Source organism: Arabidopsis lyrata (genome assembly GCF_000004255.2).
Source record: "Arabidopsis lyrata subsp. lyrata unplaced genomic scaffold ARALYscaffold_3, whole genome shotgun sequence".
Classification (NCBI taxonomy): Eukaryota; Viridiplantae; Streptophyta; class Magnoliopsida; order Brassicales; family Brassicaceae; genus Arabidopsis; species Arabidopsis lyrata.
This window is the reverse complement of record NW_003302553.1, coordinates 21,751,148-21,764,340: the sequence shown is the minus strand read 5'-3', so window position 1 is coordinate 21,764,340 and position 13,193 is coordinate 21,751,148. Positions and strand designations below refer to the sequence as shown.

The following is a 13,193-nucleotide window of genomic DNA, read 5'->3' as shown; positions in this document are numbered from 1 at the left end:
GAGTTCTTCACCAATTAATTAAGCATCTATGACTCTACTCTTACATTACATGTGCTTAGGATTAAGTAACAACTATAATCTCTGAATTAATCTTCCCTAATTCAAACTTAAGCCTAATCTCATTTACACATTGAATCATTAGTCAATAACCAAGTTAGTTCTTGCTTATTGAGCAAAGCTATAAGATCTATGTAATATAATCTAACAATGATGATTCAGAAAATAAAGAAAAGAATCAAAACCCCAAGTCAAACCTTGTTAATGATGACGATAAGAACGAGAGAAACATGAACAATAAGCCATGCACGCAAAGTATTCGACGAAATGACTAAAAGAAATGTTGTGTTGGGTGTTGTTAAATGTTAATGAATGTGCCCACCCTATAACGAAAACAATCAAAGACCAAAATTAGAACGTGAGATGTGTAAAACACATTCATTAAATTTAGTGATCGTTTCTCAAATGACGAATTAATTGCTATATTAAGTCATTATCCAACTCATAGTGGTTTTAATAACTCCTAAACCAAATTATAATTGTTAGTAAGTTAAGTAACAGAGAACAAAATAATAATACTCGTAACTCTTCTTTTCAAACTATAACGTAACCTTTGTGTACTAATTCATCATCTTCATAGTTTCTGTTTCATTTTCTAAAGATTCTAAATTTTGTAAAAAAAAATTTCCGATGGATTTTCGACAACCCTTTAATTCTCATAGCTCGTATAAACAGATTATAAGCACGGGAGATCAAACCGAGAAGACGAAGAAGAAGAAGAAGAAACTCTCGGTTCTTGACGATGAAGACGATCATACTAACCACATTGCTAAAACTCAGAGCTCTGGTTCTAGCTTTGATGGACATAGCTACAAGTTCTGGGAAGACATTGCACCCGATGATCACTTGCGAAACCGAAAAAGCGGGAGTTTCGATTTCCCGCAATTCCGTGAGGAGATCACACTCGATGTGAACGACGAAACAGAGGAAACAGAGGATATAAGCAACAACAACAATATGTCTGGTTCGAAAGAAACGAGAGTCTCTTTCAAAATCAACAGTTCAGGAACCAATAATATGTCTGGTTCGGTACGTTCTTGTACGTCTTCAACTTCTTTTTCTTCGGCGACAATGCGGATGAATTTAGAGCAGCAGTTGGAAGAGGAAGGAGAAGTAGTTGTAAGATGTTCATCGATGAGGAAATCAGAGCTGGTTTCGAGGGCGAAGGCGAGATCGAGGTTGATAGATCCGCCACAAGAAGAGGAACAACAGTATTCGAGTTGGATCGGGACATCGGATCAGTTAAGATCCGGTTTACTTGGGAGACAATCAGATGATATTGAGGAAGAAGATGATTCATTAGCTGAGGAAGATGTTCCACAAGAATATCGAAGGTTGAAAATGGACGCTATAACGTTGCTTCAATGGCTGAGCTTGATCGCATTAGTAGTTGCGTTAGTGTTGAGTCTAGCGCTTCATACCTGGAGAAATGCAACTATTTGGAGCCTTCATCTGTGGAAATGGGAAGTGGTCTTGCTGGTTCTTATCTGCGGGAGGCTGGTTTCGGGATGCGGAATAAGAATTATTGTCTTCTTTATCGAAAGAAACTTCTTGTTGAGGAAACGGGTTCTTTACTTCGTGTACGGTGTGAAGACGGCTGTTCAGAACTGTCTCTGGCTCGGCCTTGTGCTTCTCGCTTGGCATTTCTTGTTTGACAAGAAAGTAGAAAGGGAAACACAGAGCGATGTTCTTCTTCTCGTGTCCAAAATCTTGGTGTGTTTCTTGTTGAGCACCGTCTTGTGGCTGATCAAGACACTGGTGGTGAAAGTTCTAGCTTCTTCGTTCCACGTTAGTACCTATTTTGATCGGATTCAAGAAGCTCTGTTTCATCATTACTTGATTGAGACGTTATCTGGACCTCCAATGCTTGAGTTGAGCAGGATTGAGGAAGAGGAAGATCGGGCGCAAGAAGAGATCCTCAAGATGCAGAAAGGAGGAGCCGACTTATCACCCGAACTTTGTTCCGCTGCGTTTCCTCAGGAAAAAAGCGGGAGTACAATGAATACAAAGTTCTCTCCAATCATCCCAAAGACGGGAACTGATAATGGAATCACAATGGATGATTTGAACAAAATGAATCAGAAAAACGTTTCAGCATGGAACATGAAAAGGCTGATGAAGATTGTGAGAAATGTTTCGCTGACTACATTGGACGAACAAGCGCTTCAAAACACATCTGAAGATGAATCCACCCGACAGATACGTAGCGAAAAAGAAGCTAAAGCAGCTGCAAGAAAGATTTTCAAGAACGTAGCTCAACCTGGTACAAAGTGAGTCTACAATTTCTCATCTTTCTTTTTACAAAATTTCTTTCTTAAGACCTAATAAATCCATAATCTGAATGTTAAAAAGACACATCTACCTGGAGGACTTAATGAGATTTCTGCGAGTAGACGAGGCGATGAAGACAATGTGTCTCTTCGAAGGTGCATTACTGACCAAAAAGATTACCAAATCAGCCTTGAAGAACTGGCTGGTACTTCTTCTTCATAGAAAATAAGTTTTTATTCTTCTGATTATATATGTATATATTGTCACTAAAGTGTTGATTCTGCTTAATTAGGTCAATGCTTTCAGAGAGCGAAGAGCACTTGCCTTGACACTCAATGACACCAAAACAGCAGTGAACAAACTACATCATATGATTAGTTTTCTCACTGCCATTGTCATCATAGTCATATGGTTAATCCTTCTTGAAATCGCCACTTCCAAGTATCTTCTCTTTTTAACTTCACAAGTTGTACTCTTAGCCTTCATGTTTGGGAACTCTCTCAAGACCGTCTTCGAGTCCATCATCTTCCTCTTCATCATTCACCCTTACGATGTTGGTGATCGGTTACTAATCGACACTGTAGAGGTACTAAAACACCAATATGTGTGTTTTGAGTCTATTTAATTAATCTTATAAGGTATCTTAACAAGATCAAATTGCAGATGGTGGTGGAGGAAATGAACATTCTGACAACAGTGTTTTTGAGAGCTGACAATCTGAAGATTGTGTATCCGAATATTCTTCTGTGGCAGAAAGCAATACACAATTACCACCGTAGTCCGGACATGGGAGATGAAGTTACATGCTGTGTCCACATTACTACTCCTCCTGAAAAGATTGCTGCAATCAAACAAAGAATATCGAGGTAAGAAAACGCCGCACTTGTCCTAGTGTCTTAATAATTTATGACGGGATGTTGATGATCTTTTTTTTCGCGAAAACCGCAGCTACATTGATAGCAAGCCAGAGTATTGGTATCCAAAAGCTGATATCATTGTAAAAGATGTGGAAGACTTGAACATTGTGAGGATAGCAATTTGGCTGTGTCATAAAATTAACCATCAAAACATGGGAGAGAGATTCACAAGAAGAGCCTTGTTGGTCGAGGAAGTAATCAAAATCCTCCTCGAACTCGATATTCAGTACCGGTTTCATCCACTTGACATTAATGTCAAAACCATGCCAACAGTTGTCTCGAGCAGAGTTCCACCTGGCTGGTCACAAAACCCTGATTCAGGGTAATTAGAGATGATGAGTGTGCCTTTTCTTTCAGTGGATAAAACATTTTGAGTGTAAAATCTGTTATCTTAGGTGCATGAGAGACAGCAAACTGTGTTTTAGTATGATGGTGTTGTATATATATGAAGGTGAAAGCAAATAAGAGATCATAAACTTGTGTTATAGAAAAACTTTATGGAATAGAAACTAATGATATTATTAGTAATGAGGTTGTTTTTTTGTGGCAGAGGAGAAAATGACTCTCGAAAATCAATCACTTTTTTTTTTTCATAAAGCAAGGGATCATAATTCCAACATCATAATATACTATTATTTGGGAAGTAACATTGAGAATTAGGGGTGGACACAAGGCGAGTACTTGCTCTTTTATCGATACTTATTACTTGGCTTGCCTTGTACGAGTAATAAAAATTAGTACTTGTGCTTGACTTGTTGAAAAGGAGTACTTGTAATTTCGAGTACTTGCTAAAAAATGAGCGACTTGCGAGTTACTTGCCTTGCCTTATTACTTACTACTTGCGAGTTACTTGCAAGTATTTACGAATTACGTGCAAGTATTTACGAATTACTTGCAAGTAATTTGCAAGGAACACTTTCAAAATTTTTACATATTTAAATTTTACTTTACTTTTGATGTAACTTTTAATTATGTTCTTAAAACTAATAGAATATGAAATATATGTATATAAAATAGTAAAATAATAACGAGTAACGGGTTAAACAAGCCGAGTATTAATATTTTTTCCATTACTTGTTGCTTGACTTGTACTTGCAAGTATCTAAATTATACTACTTGGTACTTTGCTTGACAACAACGGGTACTTGTTTTTTCAAGGCGTGTACGAGGTAAGTAACGGGTACGGGACGAGTAACGAGTACTTGTGCCCAGCCCTATTGAGAATTGTAAGAAATTACAATATATGTCATTACAAATCTCTAATCATAAACATAATTAATCGTCATTTATTTTAATCTTTCCATTACAAATTTCTAATCATAAATATAATTAATCCACGTCATTCATTTTAATCACGGGGATCAATGGGTAATCAAACCAGGTTTTCAAATATTACTTAAACAATAAGATCATATCAATTCAATTAATTACGGGTTTGTCAAAGATTACCTAAACAATCAACTTAACATTTTTTAAGTATATTTTAAGGAATCCAATGGGATCGGTTTTTTTTTTTTTTAATTTTGGCCTGGAATTTGACCCGGATTTTGGCCCGTAAATAAATCTTTCGGATCCACATAATATGAGACTTTCCTAAAAAAATTCTAACGAATCAAAATGATGATTTCGTATATATATGTAGTTATTAGTAAATATCGCTCATTTAATCAAGGCTAAATATTTTTAAATCAAAACAAACCAAATCTATTTTCTTATCTAATACTCCTCTTCTGCAAGTTTTGTGGTTTTAAATATCTCTTTTCATAATCTTTATCTTATCACCAATTTCAAACAACCTAATAAATTGAAAAATCTTATCCAAAAATTTAAATTAGGAACACAATTAGAATATTCTTAAAATCAATCTATTTTACATTTTTTCACACGAATAATTCTAAAGATTTCCAAAAATTTTATTGATTTAATTTTAAAAAAGACAAAGATTTAGGAAGCCCTAACTAATATGATTCCTACATATAGACAACATCCATTTCATTCATCAACACACTTTTTTGGCAACTAAATTCTTTAAACCTTTTTTTATTTCCGTGAAATAGTACAATAGTAATACTTATTAAGTTTTTTTATATGTTTCTGCTTTTTTGTTATATGAACTTCATGTTTTATATTTTCTTAATATGCTAAACATTTGATGTTTTGTGCAGATGATCCTAAAAGATAAATACAAACAAATGATGATTTGCCATGTTCAACATTGTAGTGAAAACTCCCAAATCTCTTTTACTTCAAAATCTTGAGTGACTACAAGGTAAAACACATAAATAACTTTTATACTTTTTTCTTTTGTATCATTCACCGTGTAATTAAAATATAATTATATAATTTTAAATACTAAACAAAATTTATATAATTTAAATAATTTAGTTAAAAACAATTGATCCGCGGTGTACAACAAAAAATATTATACACAACAAATTCAGCAAAATTATAAAATTAATTAAATATTGTAACCCGCGGGTCATATCCTAGTTAGTTTCTAAATCATAAAACGTTTTTTCATTAATCTATATATGTTCTCCAGATTAACAGATCAGTTAACAGTGTCATCTTTTCTTTTCTTTTTTTGTGCACCACAGTGTCATCTTTAAATAGTTTAGTTTAACTTATAACATTAGAAGGAAACACTCATTGACTCAAACAAACAAAATAATATAAATAAGATAACAAATTGATAATGGATTAACAATTTTGTAGAAGCGCCTAGAATCCCCTAAGAGCGCCCAATGATGCCTAGCTAAAACAGCTTAATTCCGTTAAATGTTTAAATCTATATTCTATATTATAGACCAATTCAATTTTTGAAAATCCTTTTTTTAATTGAAATTAAAGTTTTTTTTTTTTGTGACTCATGTTCTAAACTTTTTCTTAATCATTGCAATTTGTGATCTCAGATAAGCAGGACTTGAACATGTTTAGAAAAAACAAATGATCACATGAAGTTATGATCATGCTTTGAATATATCAATTACATATATATTTATGTCACAAGCTACAAGGCCATATATACACTCTTCTCTTTAATTTATACATGATGAATTCATATAATCACACTTCTTCTCCTGATGTTTTGTTGATTGCTTTGTTTAAGGGTGGAGTAGGAACATCTTTAATCAGTAGACTCTGAAAGAACCCGATCAACTGCATGCGAATGCAAAACATCTTGATCCATCATAATTCATACAAAATCAAATCAAAGGTAGTCTTGATGGGTGAGATGTTTATACGTACCGACGACAAGGAGATGCAAAGAAGGCTGAATCCAGGGAAATAGAACGGTGCATTGTCCGAAAGAAACAAGGCTATATACATGGAACCAATATATTAAATGTGTCAAAAGATATGAATGAAACTTAATTAGCAGTAATTTCTGTCCTTGCGGCCTTACAAACCTGTCAATGGACTGAACACAAATGGTGCCACCACTTTGCCGAAGGACCTCACTCCAGATATGCATCCTTGCACTTTTCCCTACATCAGTTCAAACAATAGTTTGTGTGCTTTTTTTTCTTTTCTTTTGTATACATGTTTATACAACAAAAATCAAATACCAATATTCAATATTTATAACAATAAAATAGCTACATTGGTTTCGGATTGTCTCTCTCAAGAAGAGAGTCTTCGCCCGATAACTTAATGAAATAGTGTTTGGCGAAAAAAAATTAAAAAAAATAACAATAAACTAGCTTTTACCTGTTCACCAGGTCCAACTTGTCTTGAGGCAATACCACAAACCTGCAGCCGAAAATGTTCAAACTTTTAAATTTTTTTGACATCAAATTCATAACCATTAGAGAATGAAAGTATTGTCCATGCTATTATATCCATTCATCATTATTTATCAATTAAGAATTAAGATTCTTGCCTAATATTCGATGTGAGATATTATTTCCAATACATTATATATTACTCTAGGTCTTATTTCATTTTCAATGTAAGATTCCTTACAAACTTTATTAAATAGCAAAGCAGTAATGACTAACTAATAACTATGTCAAATTACCGATGGCATCACAAATAAGGCTCCAGGTACAAACAGAATGGTGAGATAAGGAACCTGCGAAATCGAAAAAAACAAAAAACAAAGTAAATCATATTGAGATGAAACATTGAATTAGGTCCCTAGTTTTGACTGACTCACCCATGGTGCCCAAGAAATGCTGACAATGGCCATCTGCATCACAAACCCCAATATACACCATTTCATTATTTCTGTATAACAAGATCGATTATTTAAGGTGTCAATAGAAGCATAAGTCAGAAAATAAATATGCTTACGTTTATGAATTCTATAAAAAGCCCTGTTGATAAAAGCTTGCGTTCTCCAATGGCAGATGCAAATCTTGGCAGTACAAACAACTGAGAAAATATTTACCAATAATCAATTTTTTTTTTTTTTTTTTTTTCGTCTTACCAATAATCAATTAACGTACTAAATTTATTCATATATTAAAGTATAAATTAATGCTATGTTTATACAATAATATCTACACATAATCCTTCGTAATTTATTTACTTGAGAGATAGACCCAACGATGGTAATCAACAGCAGGAGATCAGCAAACTGTTTCTTGTCAAATCCAAAACGTGCTTTCAAAAAGTACTGCATAATTATATGAAAATCATACGTATTATTTCATTAAAATAGAAAATTTATATATGTAAAATAAGGAGTAAATAATATATAAGCTTAACCAAGAAAGCAGACTCCATTCCACTATCTGAAAAACTGCTGAAGAATGTAACAACCAATGCTTGAAAGAATATGGTGCTGCATTATCAAACACATATCCATCATTTCGAATAATAATATATGAGTACATATATGTAAATATAAAAACAAAGGCATATAGATATACCTAGTCTTCATCAAGCTGATCATATCTTTCAATGAAGAATATTTCTTGTGAAAGACTTGTGTTTTTATGGGTGTCTCGTTCAGAATCGGCTCTGCTAACATTGTGGCATTAATACTATCATGATCCTCTTGATGATACGTACCTCGATGATGATCATCATCGTTTAGCTTTTCTGTTAGGAAAATTCTCATGTACACTAGGCCAACGAGAAATGATATAGCAGAAACCTAATTAATCCAAGAAAAAATAATAATTGATTTTGTATCACTTGAGAATTTAACTTCAATGTGTTGATTTTTGGTGATGAAAATATACCTGAAAAGTCAAAGCTATGGGTAGAAAACGAGCGACTAATGTTCCAAAAAGTCCAGCAATTGTTTTGATACCAGCTAAAATACCAAAAGCTGAAATTCTTGTACTGCCATGAATATTTACTGCCTGGATTTTTTTTTTTATATAAAATGATGTAACGTTAAATTTATAGAAATGATAGATATTTTCTTATAACGACAATTTATTAAGTTTTGAAAACAAATCATGGTGGAAGAAGAGTTACCACATATGCATTAGCGAGACAGTCAATGGTGCCTTCACATACCATAGCAGTCAGAATCTTGCTTATATAATACACATAGAAGAATTTTGTATCTCTTCTGTATCCTAAAATTACTGTCAAAATTAAATCACATAATCAACCGCATATTCATGATTTTCTTTTCTTCCTTTTTAAAGTGATTTTAAAGAAGAAATAAGAAAAAAAAAAAAACTAGTTTGACCCATAAATAAGATTTAATTACTAGAATAACTCATAAAATGTATGGGTCAATCTAGTTATTTTCATGACCAAAATACCATTTGTCTATTTGTTAGAAATAAAAAGAAGTCAATATTACCCTCTGATTTTTTTGGAAACATGGGTGAATTTTTTTCGAAAAAAAATCTGCCGAGAAAAGTATGCGGGCGTCGTTGTGACAGATTTATTTTCTACGACAGACTTAATGGTCTACGACAAATTTTTGCGACAGTTTTTTTTCCTCCCACAGACTTATTTGGATATGGTTACGACATATATTTAACTTGTAGCAGATTTTTTTCTTTTGCCACACTTATTTTATGATGACGCCTCAGACTTTCGTAATTTTGACAGTTTTATTATAATGTGTAGCAGATTTTTGTTTCTAGTGGCGTCAGACTAATATTTTTGGGAAAAAATCTGTCATTATATAGCAGATTTGTTAATGCGACAGTTTTTTTTCCTCCCACAGACTTATTTGAATATGGTTACGACAAATATTTAACTTGTAGCAGATTTTTTTTCCTTTGCCACACTTATTTTATGATGACGCCTCAGATTTTCGTAATTTTGACAGTTTTATTATGATGTGTAGCAGATTTTTTTTTCTAGTGGCGTCAGACTTATATTTTTGAGAAAAAATCTGTCATAATACAGCAGATTTGTTAATGAAAAAATAATTACTAGTTTGACTTTTTAGTGTTGACAGATTTGTTTTACGCTGTGACATATTTTTTAATGTTAACAAAATATCTGGAATGTTATAGCAGATTTGTTGAAAAAAAACAAAAATTGCTAGAATGACATATAGTCGCAACCGATATGTTTAACGTTATGACAGATTTTTTTTATGTGATGCCAAATTTATGTTTAATTTACCAAAATATGGTGTTTCATAGCACATTTATTGAATTAAAAATAAATTACTGGAATGACCTATTTACTGACAACAAATTTTTTAATGTTATGACAGATTTTTATTTTATTATGACAGATTTATAATTTTTATTTGAAGTCGGATTTTATAACGACAAAATTATGTTTGGTAGTTATCAAGAAGAAACTGTTATGAAATCGAGAAAGACAGACTCCTCGCCGCCGTTTGTGTGGCCGGAGAAGAAGAATAGTCATCACTGGATAAGAGGAATTGTCAAAAACGATGTCCCCCAGCGGCTGCAAAAACCAAACATCACTTAAATTAACCCAATCGAAATTGTCGTCGTCGTTTGTGGGAGCGGTCTATTCAAAGAGAGATGGCTAGGGTTTATTAGAAAAAGCGAAGAAGAAGAGGAATGGCTGGGAAATCTGTGAGAATGAAAAAGTTAAGAAACTAAAACCTAAATTGCGATTTGTTGATTTTTGTTTTTTAAATTTGTTATTTTTATTTTATTTAGTTTATTTAATTAAACAAAAAATTGGTTACTATCAAAAGAAAAAAAAACAAATTCGTTTTTTTAAAGGAAATGGCCTAATGAAAGGTTAAATAACTTTTTACATAAAATTTGGGTTAGTCTAATTATCCATTTGGATTGAGAGTTATTCTAGTTATTTTTGCTAAGTTTTAAGTCAAACTGCGTAAATTTCAGAAAAAAAATTAGTTATATTCTTATTTTTAAAGTGGTTTTAAAGAACAAATAAGAAAAGAAAAAAGGATATGAAACAATATTTTTAAAGTGATTTTAAAAAGTCGAAAGAGAAAAAGACAAAAGCAAATATCGAAAATATTTAGAAGGTGAGAATACGAAAAATCCCATGTAATACATCTACAAGTTTCTTTGGGAACACCGAACACATAGCCAGTATATATGGTCAAATTCTTAATGAGTTAATTTAGAAAGCCAACTAACTATTCCACTAATTCTAGTGTTTTATGGCTATAGGTTTCAATTTCTCCTTAATTTGTTTTATCTCTAGTTCAAGCATGGATGTGTGCAACCCGGTCGTCGAAGCACATCCACGTCTAAAACAGAAGAGATTTTTTTTTTGGGTAACCGGGTGTGATCAAGAATTTTACCATTCGACTAATCATCCAAGGTGATTGTAGCCGTCAAATAACTCACTCACCGAATTTTTTAAAAGACTTAAACCATGATACTGTTTCAAATGACCAAATGAAAATGGTTAGATAATAGGAATTGATCTCTTCCTTAGAACTACAAGCCAAGTAGGAACCACTAATCCACTATCACTTGATTAAAATAAGACTTTATCACTCAATAAAAAATTTTGTGGTTTATTTTCATTGTTAGATTTATATAAAATTTAAGATACAGTAATCTCACATATAAATAAGATTTAATGAAATTTTTTATATAAAGTTGATATAGATCGAGTTAGTTTAAATGATTCATATTTTTGCGTTGGCATTAAACTAGTGGTACATGTTAATTAGGTGAACACAAGTGGTAGGGCAAATGACGATATATATGCATGCGCGTGTTGAAGTGGGGTAAAGCTTCTTTACCTCCACGCATTACTTTCAATTCGCATAGCATTTTTAACGTACACATTATCATATCCTAGTGACTCATGTTCTCTGCGTTAGTGAGTTAGTGACTCTCACGAATGAAAAAGTAAGAAAAAGAAAGGAAAAAAAAACAAAGAAGAAAAAGATAAAGGAAAGAGAGACAAATAACTAACCAGGAGGAACAATGGAGAGGCACATAGGAAGTGTGAGGATTGTTTTAATCCCATATCTGTCTGATAGATTCCCAATTACTGGCATCATTATCATTGTCCCCATCCCTATCGCCTTCATTTGATAGTTCATGAAAAAAATCATCAATATCATAACATACGATTTTTTTTTTTTTGGACAGCAAAAAAAGCTAGTTTTAATTGCTTTTTGTCTCTTTTTTTATATAAAATCTTTTTTTAAAAAATAAAGCATATCCTTTACAAAAAGCTAAAGCATATTAATTACATCAAATTCTATATTAATTTCTATTTTGTGGGTTTAGCTTCTTTTTGTACGGAGGGGTATTATTTTAATCAGAATATCTAAAGGCTAACTCCGAGTACTAGGAGATATTATAGTCAAAACCCCGGAACTCCTATCGGTTTAACAAACAAAAAAAAATTCTATTTCCCAAAACCATCTAAGTGAAATAATTAAATTTTCTTAACACTTGCAAGATTTAATTAAATTGTAATAAATTAGTAAAAAGAAAAAAACTTAGACCGTGGCTGGTAAAATGTCGGGGATAGTAAATAGAAGTAGGAGGAACAAACTAGAGAGAAAAAAGAAAATTTAATCTCGAATTTTTTCTTTCTATTTTTAACCTATAAGTGAAATAAATGCAGAGTAAATCTAAATAAAAAGAAAATTTACTCTGTTATAAAGCTACTAGTCAGTTTGCAAAAAAAAAAAAAAAACAAGCTTCTAGTCAAAGCCTTGATTAGTTTTGAATAAAAAATAGGATTAAATTCTTTAAAGCTTTTTTTTTTCAATCTTTAAAAATACTTTGCTTGAGAACAAAGCCAAATCCGATCATCTTTTAAAACAAGTTCTCAAAATCATGTTTAGATACATACATTTGGAAGCATATGTCATGCTTCGTTTAAGCAATAATAAAAGAAAACAAAACTTAAAAAATCAAGACATGAGAGACTAAAAGAAGAAGTACAGGTTGGTACCACTTGTTGGAAACCAGTGAGGTAAACGGCTAGAGAACATGAGTCGTCTGGGCCGGAACACACGGCGGCGACGGTAACATCGGTAATCACAGGTACTACCATGAATCCGGCGAAGGCAGAAAAGAAGACCGTCGTCAACATGTGTCTCAGCCCTCCAATTCCATCCTCCATCACCTTTTAGCCTATGTTTGCCGACTTCTATTCAGAAGAGAAAATAAAACACACACAAAGTGTTTACAATTTTGTATTTGTTTTTGATTAATGAACAAACAAAGAAACATAAAGAAAGCTTGTTTGAAAACAGTACAATGTGTGTTTTCACCGGCAGATATTTTTTGCAGTCTAATTCTTTATTTTAAAAATTCGGTTGAAGCAAGCGAGGAGATCACATCAGACTTTTGAGGACTTTTTGGTATTTTCTGGCCGACTCGATCATTAGCACCATCTCTTGTGTATAATCCTATACTATTATTTGGAGAGTACACTTTATAAGATACCCTTAACTAACCTTCCCTTTTGTAAGAATTTACTTAAGAATGTCATTACAAAAATCTTTTTTTAGAACAAATTTCATTCAATTTATTAAGGATAAACAAGTAAAATACTAATTTATGTCATTTAATTAATTTAATTAAATTATAA

At 32.4% G+C, this 13,193-nt stretch overlaps 2 protein-coding genes across 3 annotated transcripts; one reads left to right on the top strand and one right to left on the bottom strand.

Moving 5' to 3' along the window:
* The first annotated feature begins 687 nt into the window (after positions 1–687).
* Positions 688–3,742, top strand: LOC9320098 (mechanosensitive ion channel protein 7). The gene is made up of 5 exons (XM_021032873.1): positions 688–2,327; positions 2,410–2,533; positions 2,621–2,914; positions 2,992–3,194; positions 3,277–3,742. Exons 1-5 carry the CDS (start codon positions 688–690, stop codon positions 3,569–3,571), a joined length of 2,556 nt encoding a protein of 851 aa, XP_020888532.1. The 3' UTR covers positions 3,572–3,742.
* A 2,418-nt stretch (positions 3,743–6,160) lies between these two features.
* On the bottom strand, positions 6,161–12,977 carry LOC9320097 (tetracycline resistance protein, class A). Of its 2 annotated transcripts, XM_021033318.1 has the most exons (15): positions 12,859–12,977; positions 12,552–12,749; positions 11,556–11,667; positions 8,679–8,791; positions 8,438–8,560; positions 8,123–8,349; positions 7,959–8,034; positions 7,780–7,866; positions 7,542–7,622; positions 7,405–7,437; positions 7,267–7,320; positions 6,957–6,998; positions 6,656–6,734; positions 6,495–6,565; positions 6,161–6,404 (listed from the first exon to the last, which is right to left on the bottom strand). In XM_021033318.1, exons 2-15 carry the CDS (start codon positions 12,720–12,722, stop codon positions 6,312–6,314), a joined length of 1,362 nt encoding a protein of 453 aa, XP_020888977.1. In that variant the 5' UTR covers positions 12,723–12,749; positions 12,859–12,977; the 3' UTR covers positions 6,161–6,311. The 2 variants fall into 2 exon arrangements, with proteins under 2 accessions (XP_020888977.1, XP_002884030.1); XM_002883984.2 differs by lacking the exon at positions 12,859–12,977 and having other exon boundaries at positions 12,552–12,845.
* Between the last annotated feature and the right edge of the window lie 216 nt (positions 12,978–13,193).

Coding starts and splice junctions, on each gene's coding strand:
- LOC9320098 (XM_021032873.1), top strand. CDS start 688: ATGGATTTTCGACAACCCTTTAATTCTCATAGCTCGTATAAACAGATT. Junction 2,328..2,409: donor GTAGCTCAACCTGGTACAAA/GTGAGTCTACAA, acceptor AATGTTAAAAAG/ACACATCTACCTGGAGGACT. Junction 3,195..3,276: donor ATCAAACAAAGAATATCGAG/GTAAGAAAACGC, acceptor CGAAAACCGCAG/CTACATTGATAGCAAGCCAG.
- LOC9320097 (XM_021033318.1), bottom strand. CDS start 12,722: ATGGAGGATGGAATTGGAGGGCTGAGACACATGTTGACGACGGTCTTC. Junction 8,792..11,555: donor CCTCTCCATTGTTCCTCCTG/GTTAGTTATTTG, acceptor TAATTTTGACAG/TAATTTTAGGATACAGAAGA. Junction 8,350..8,437: donor CCATAGCTTTGACTTTTCAG/GTATATTTTCAT, acceptor TGGATTAATTAG/GTTTCTGCTATATCATTTCT.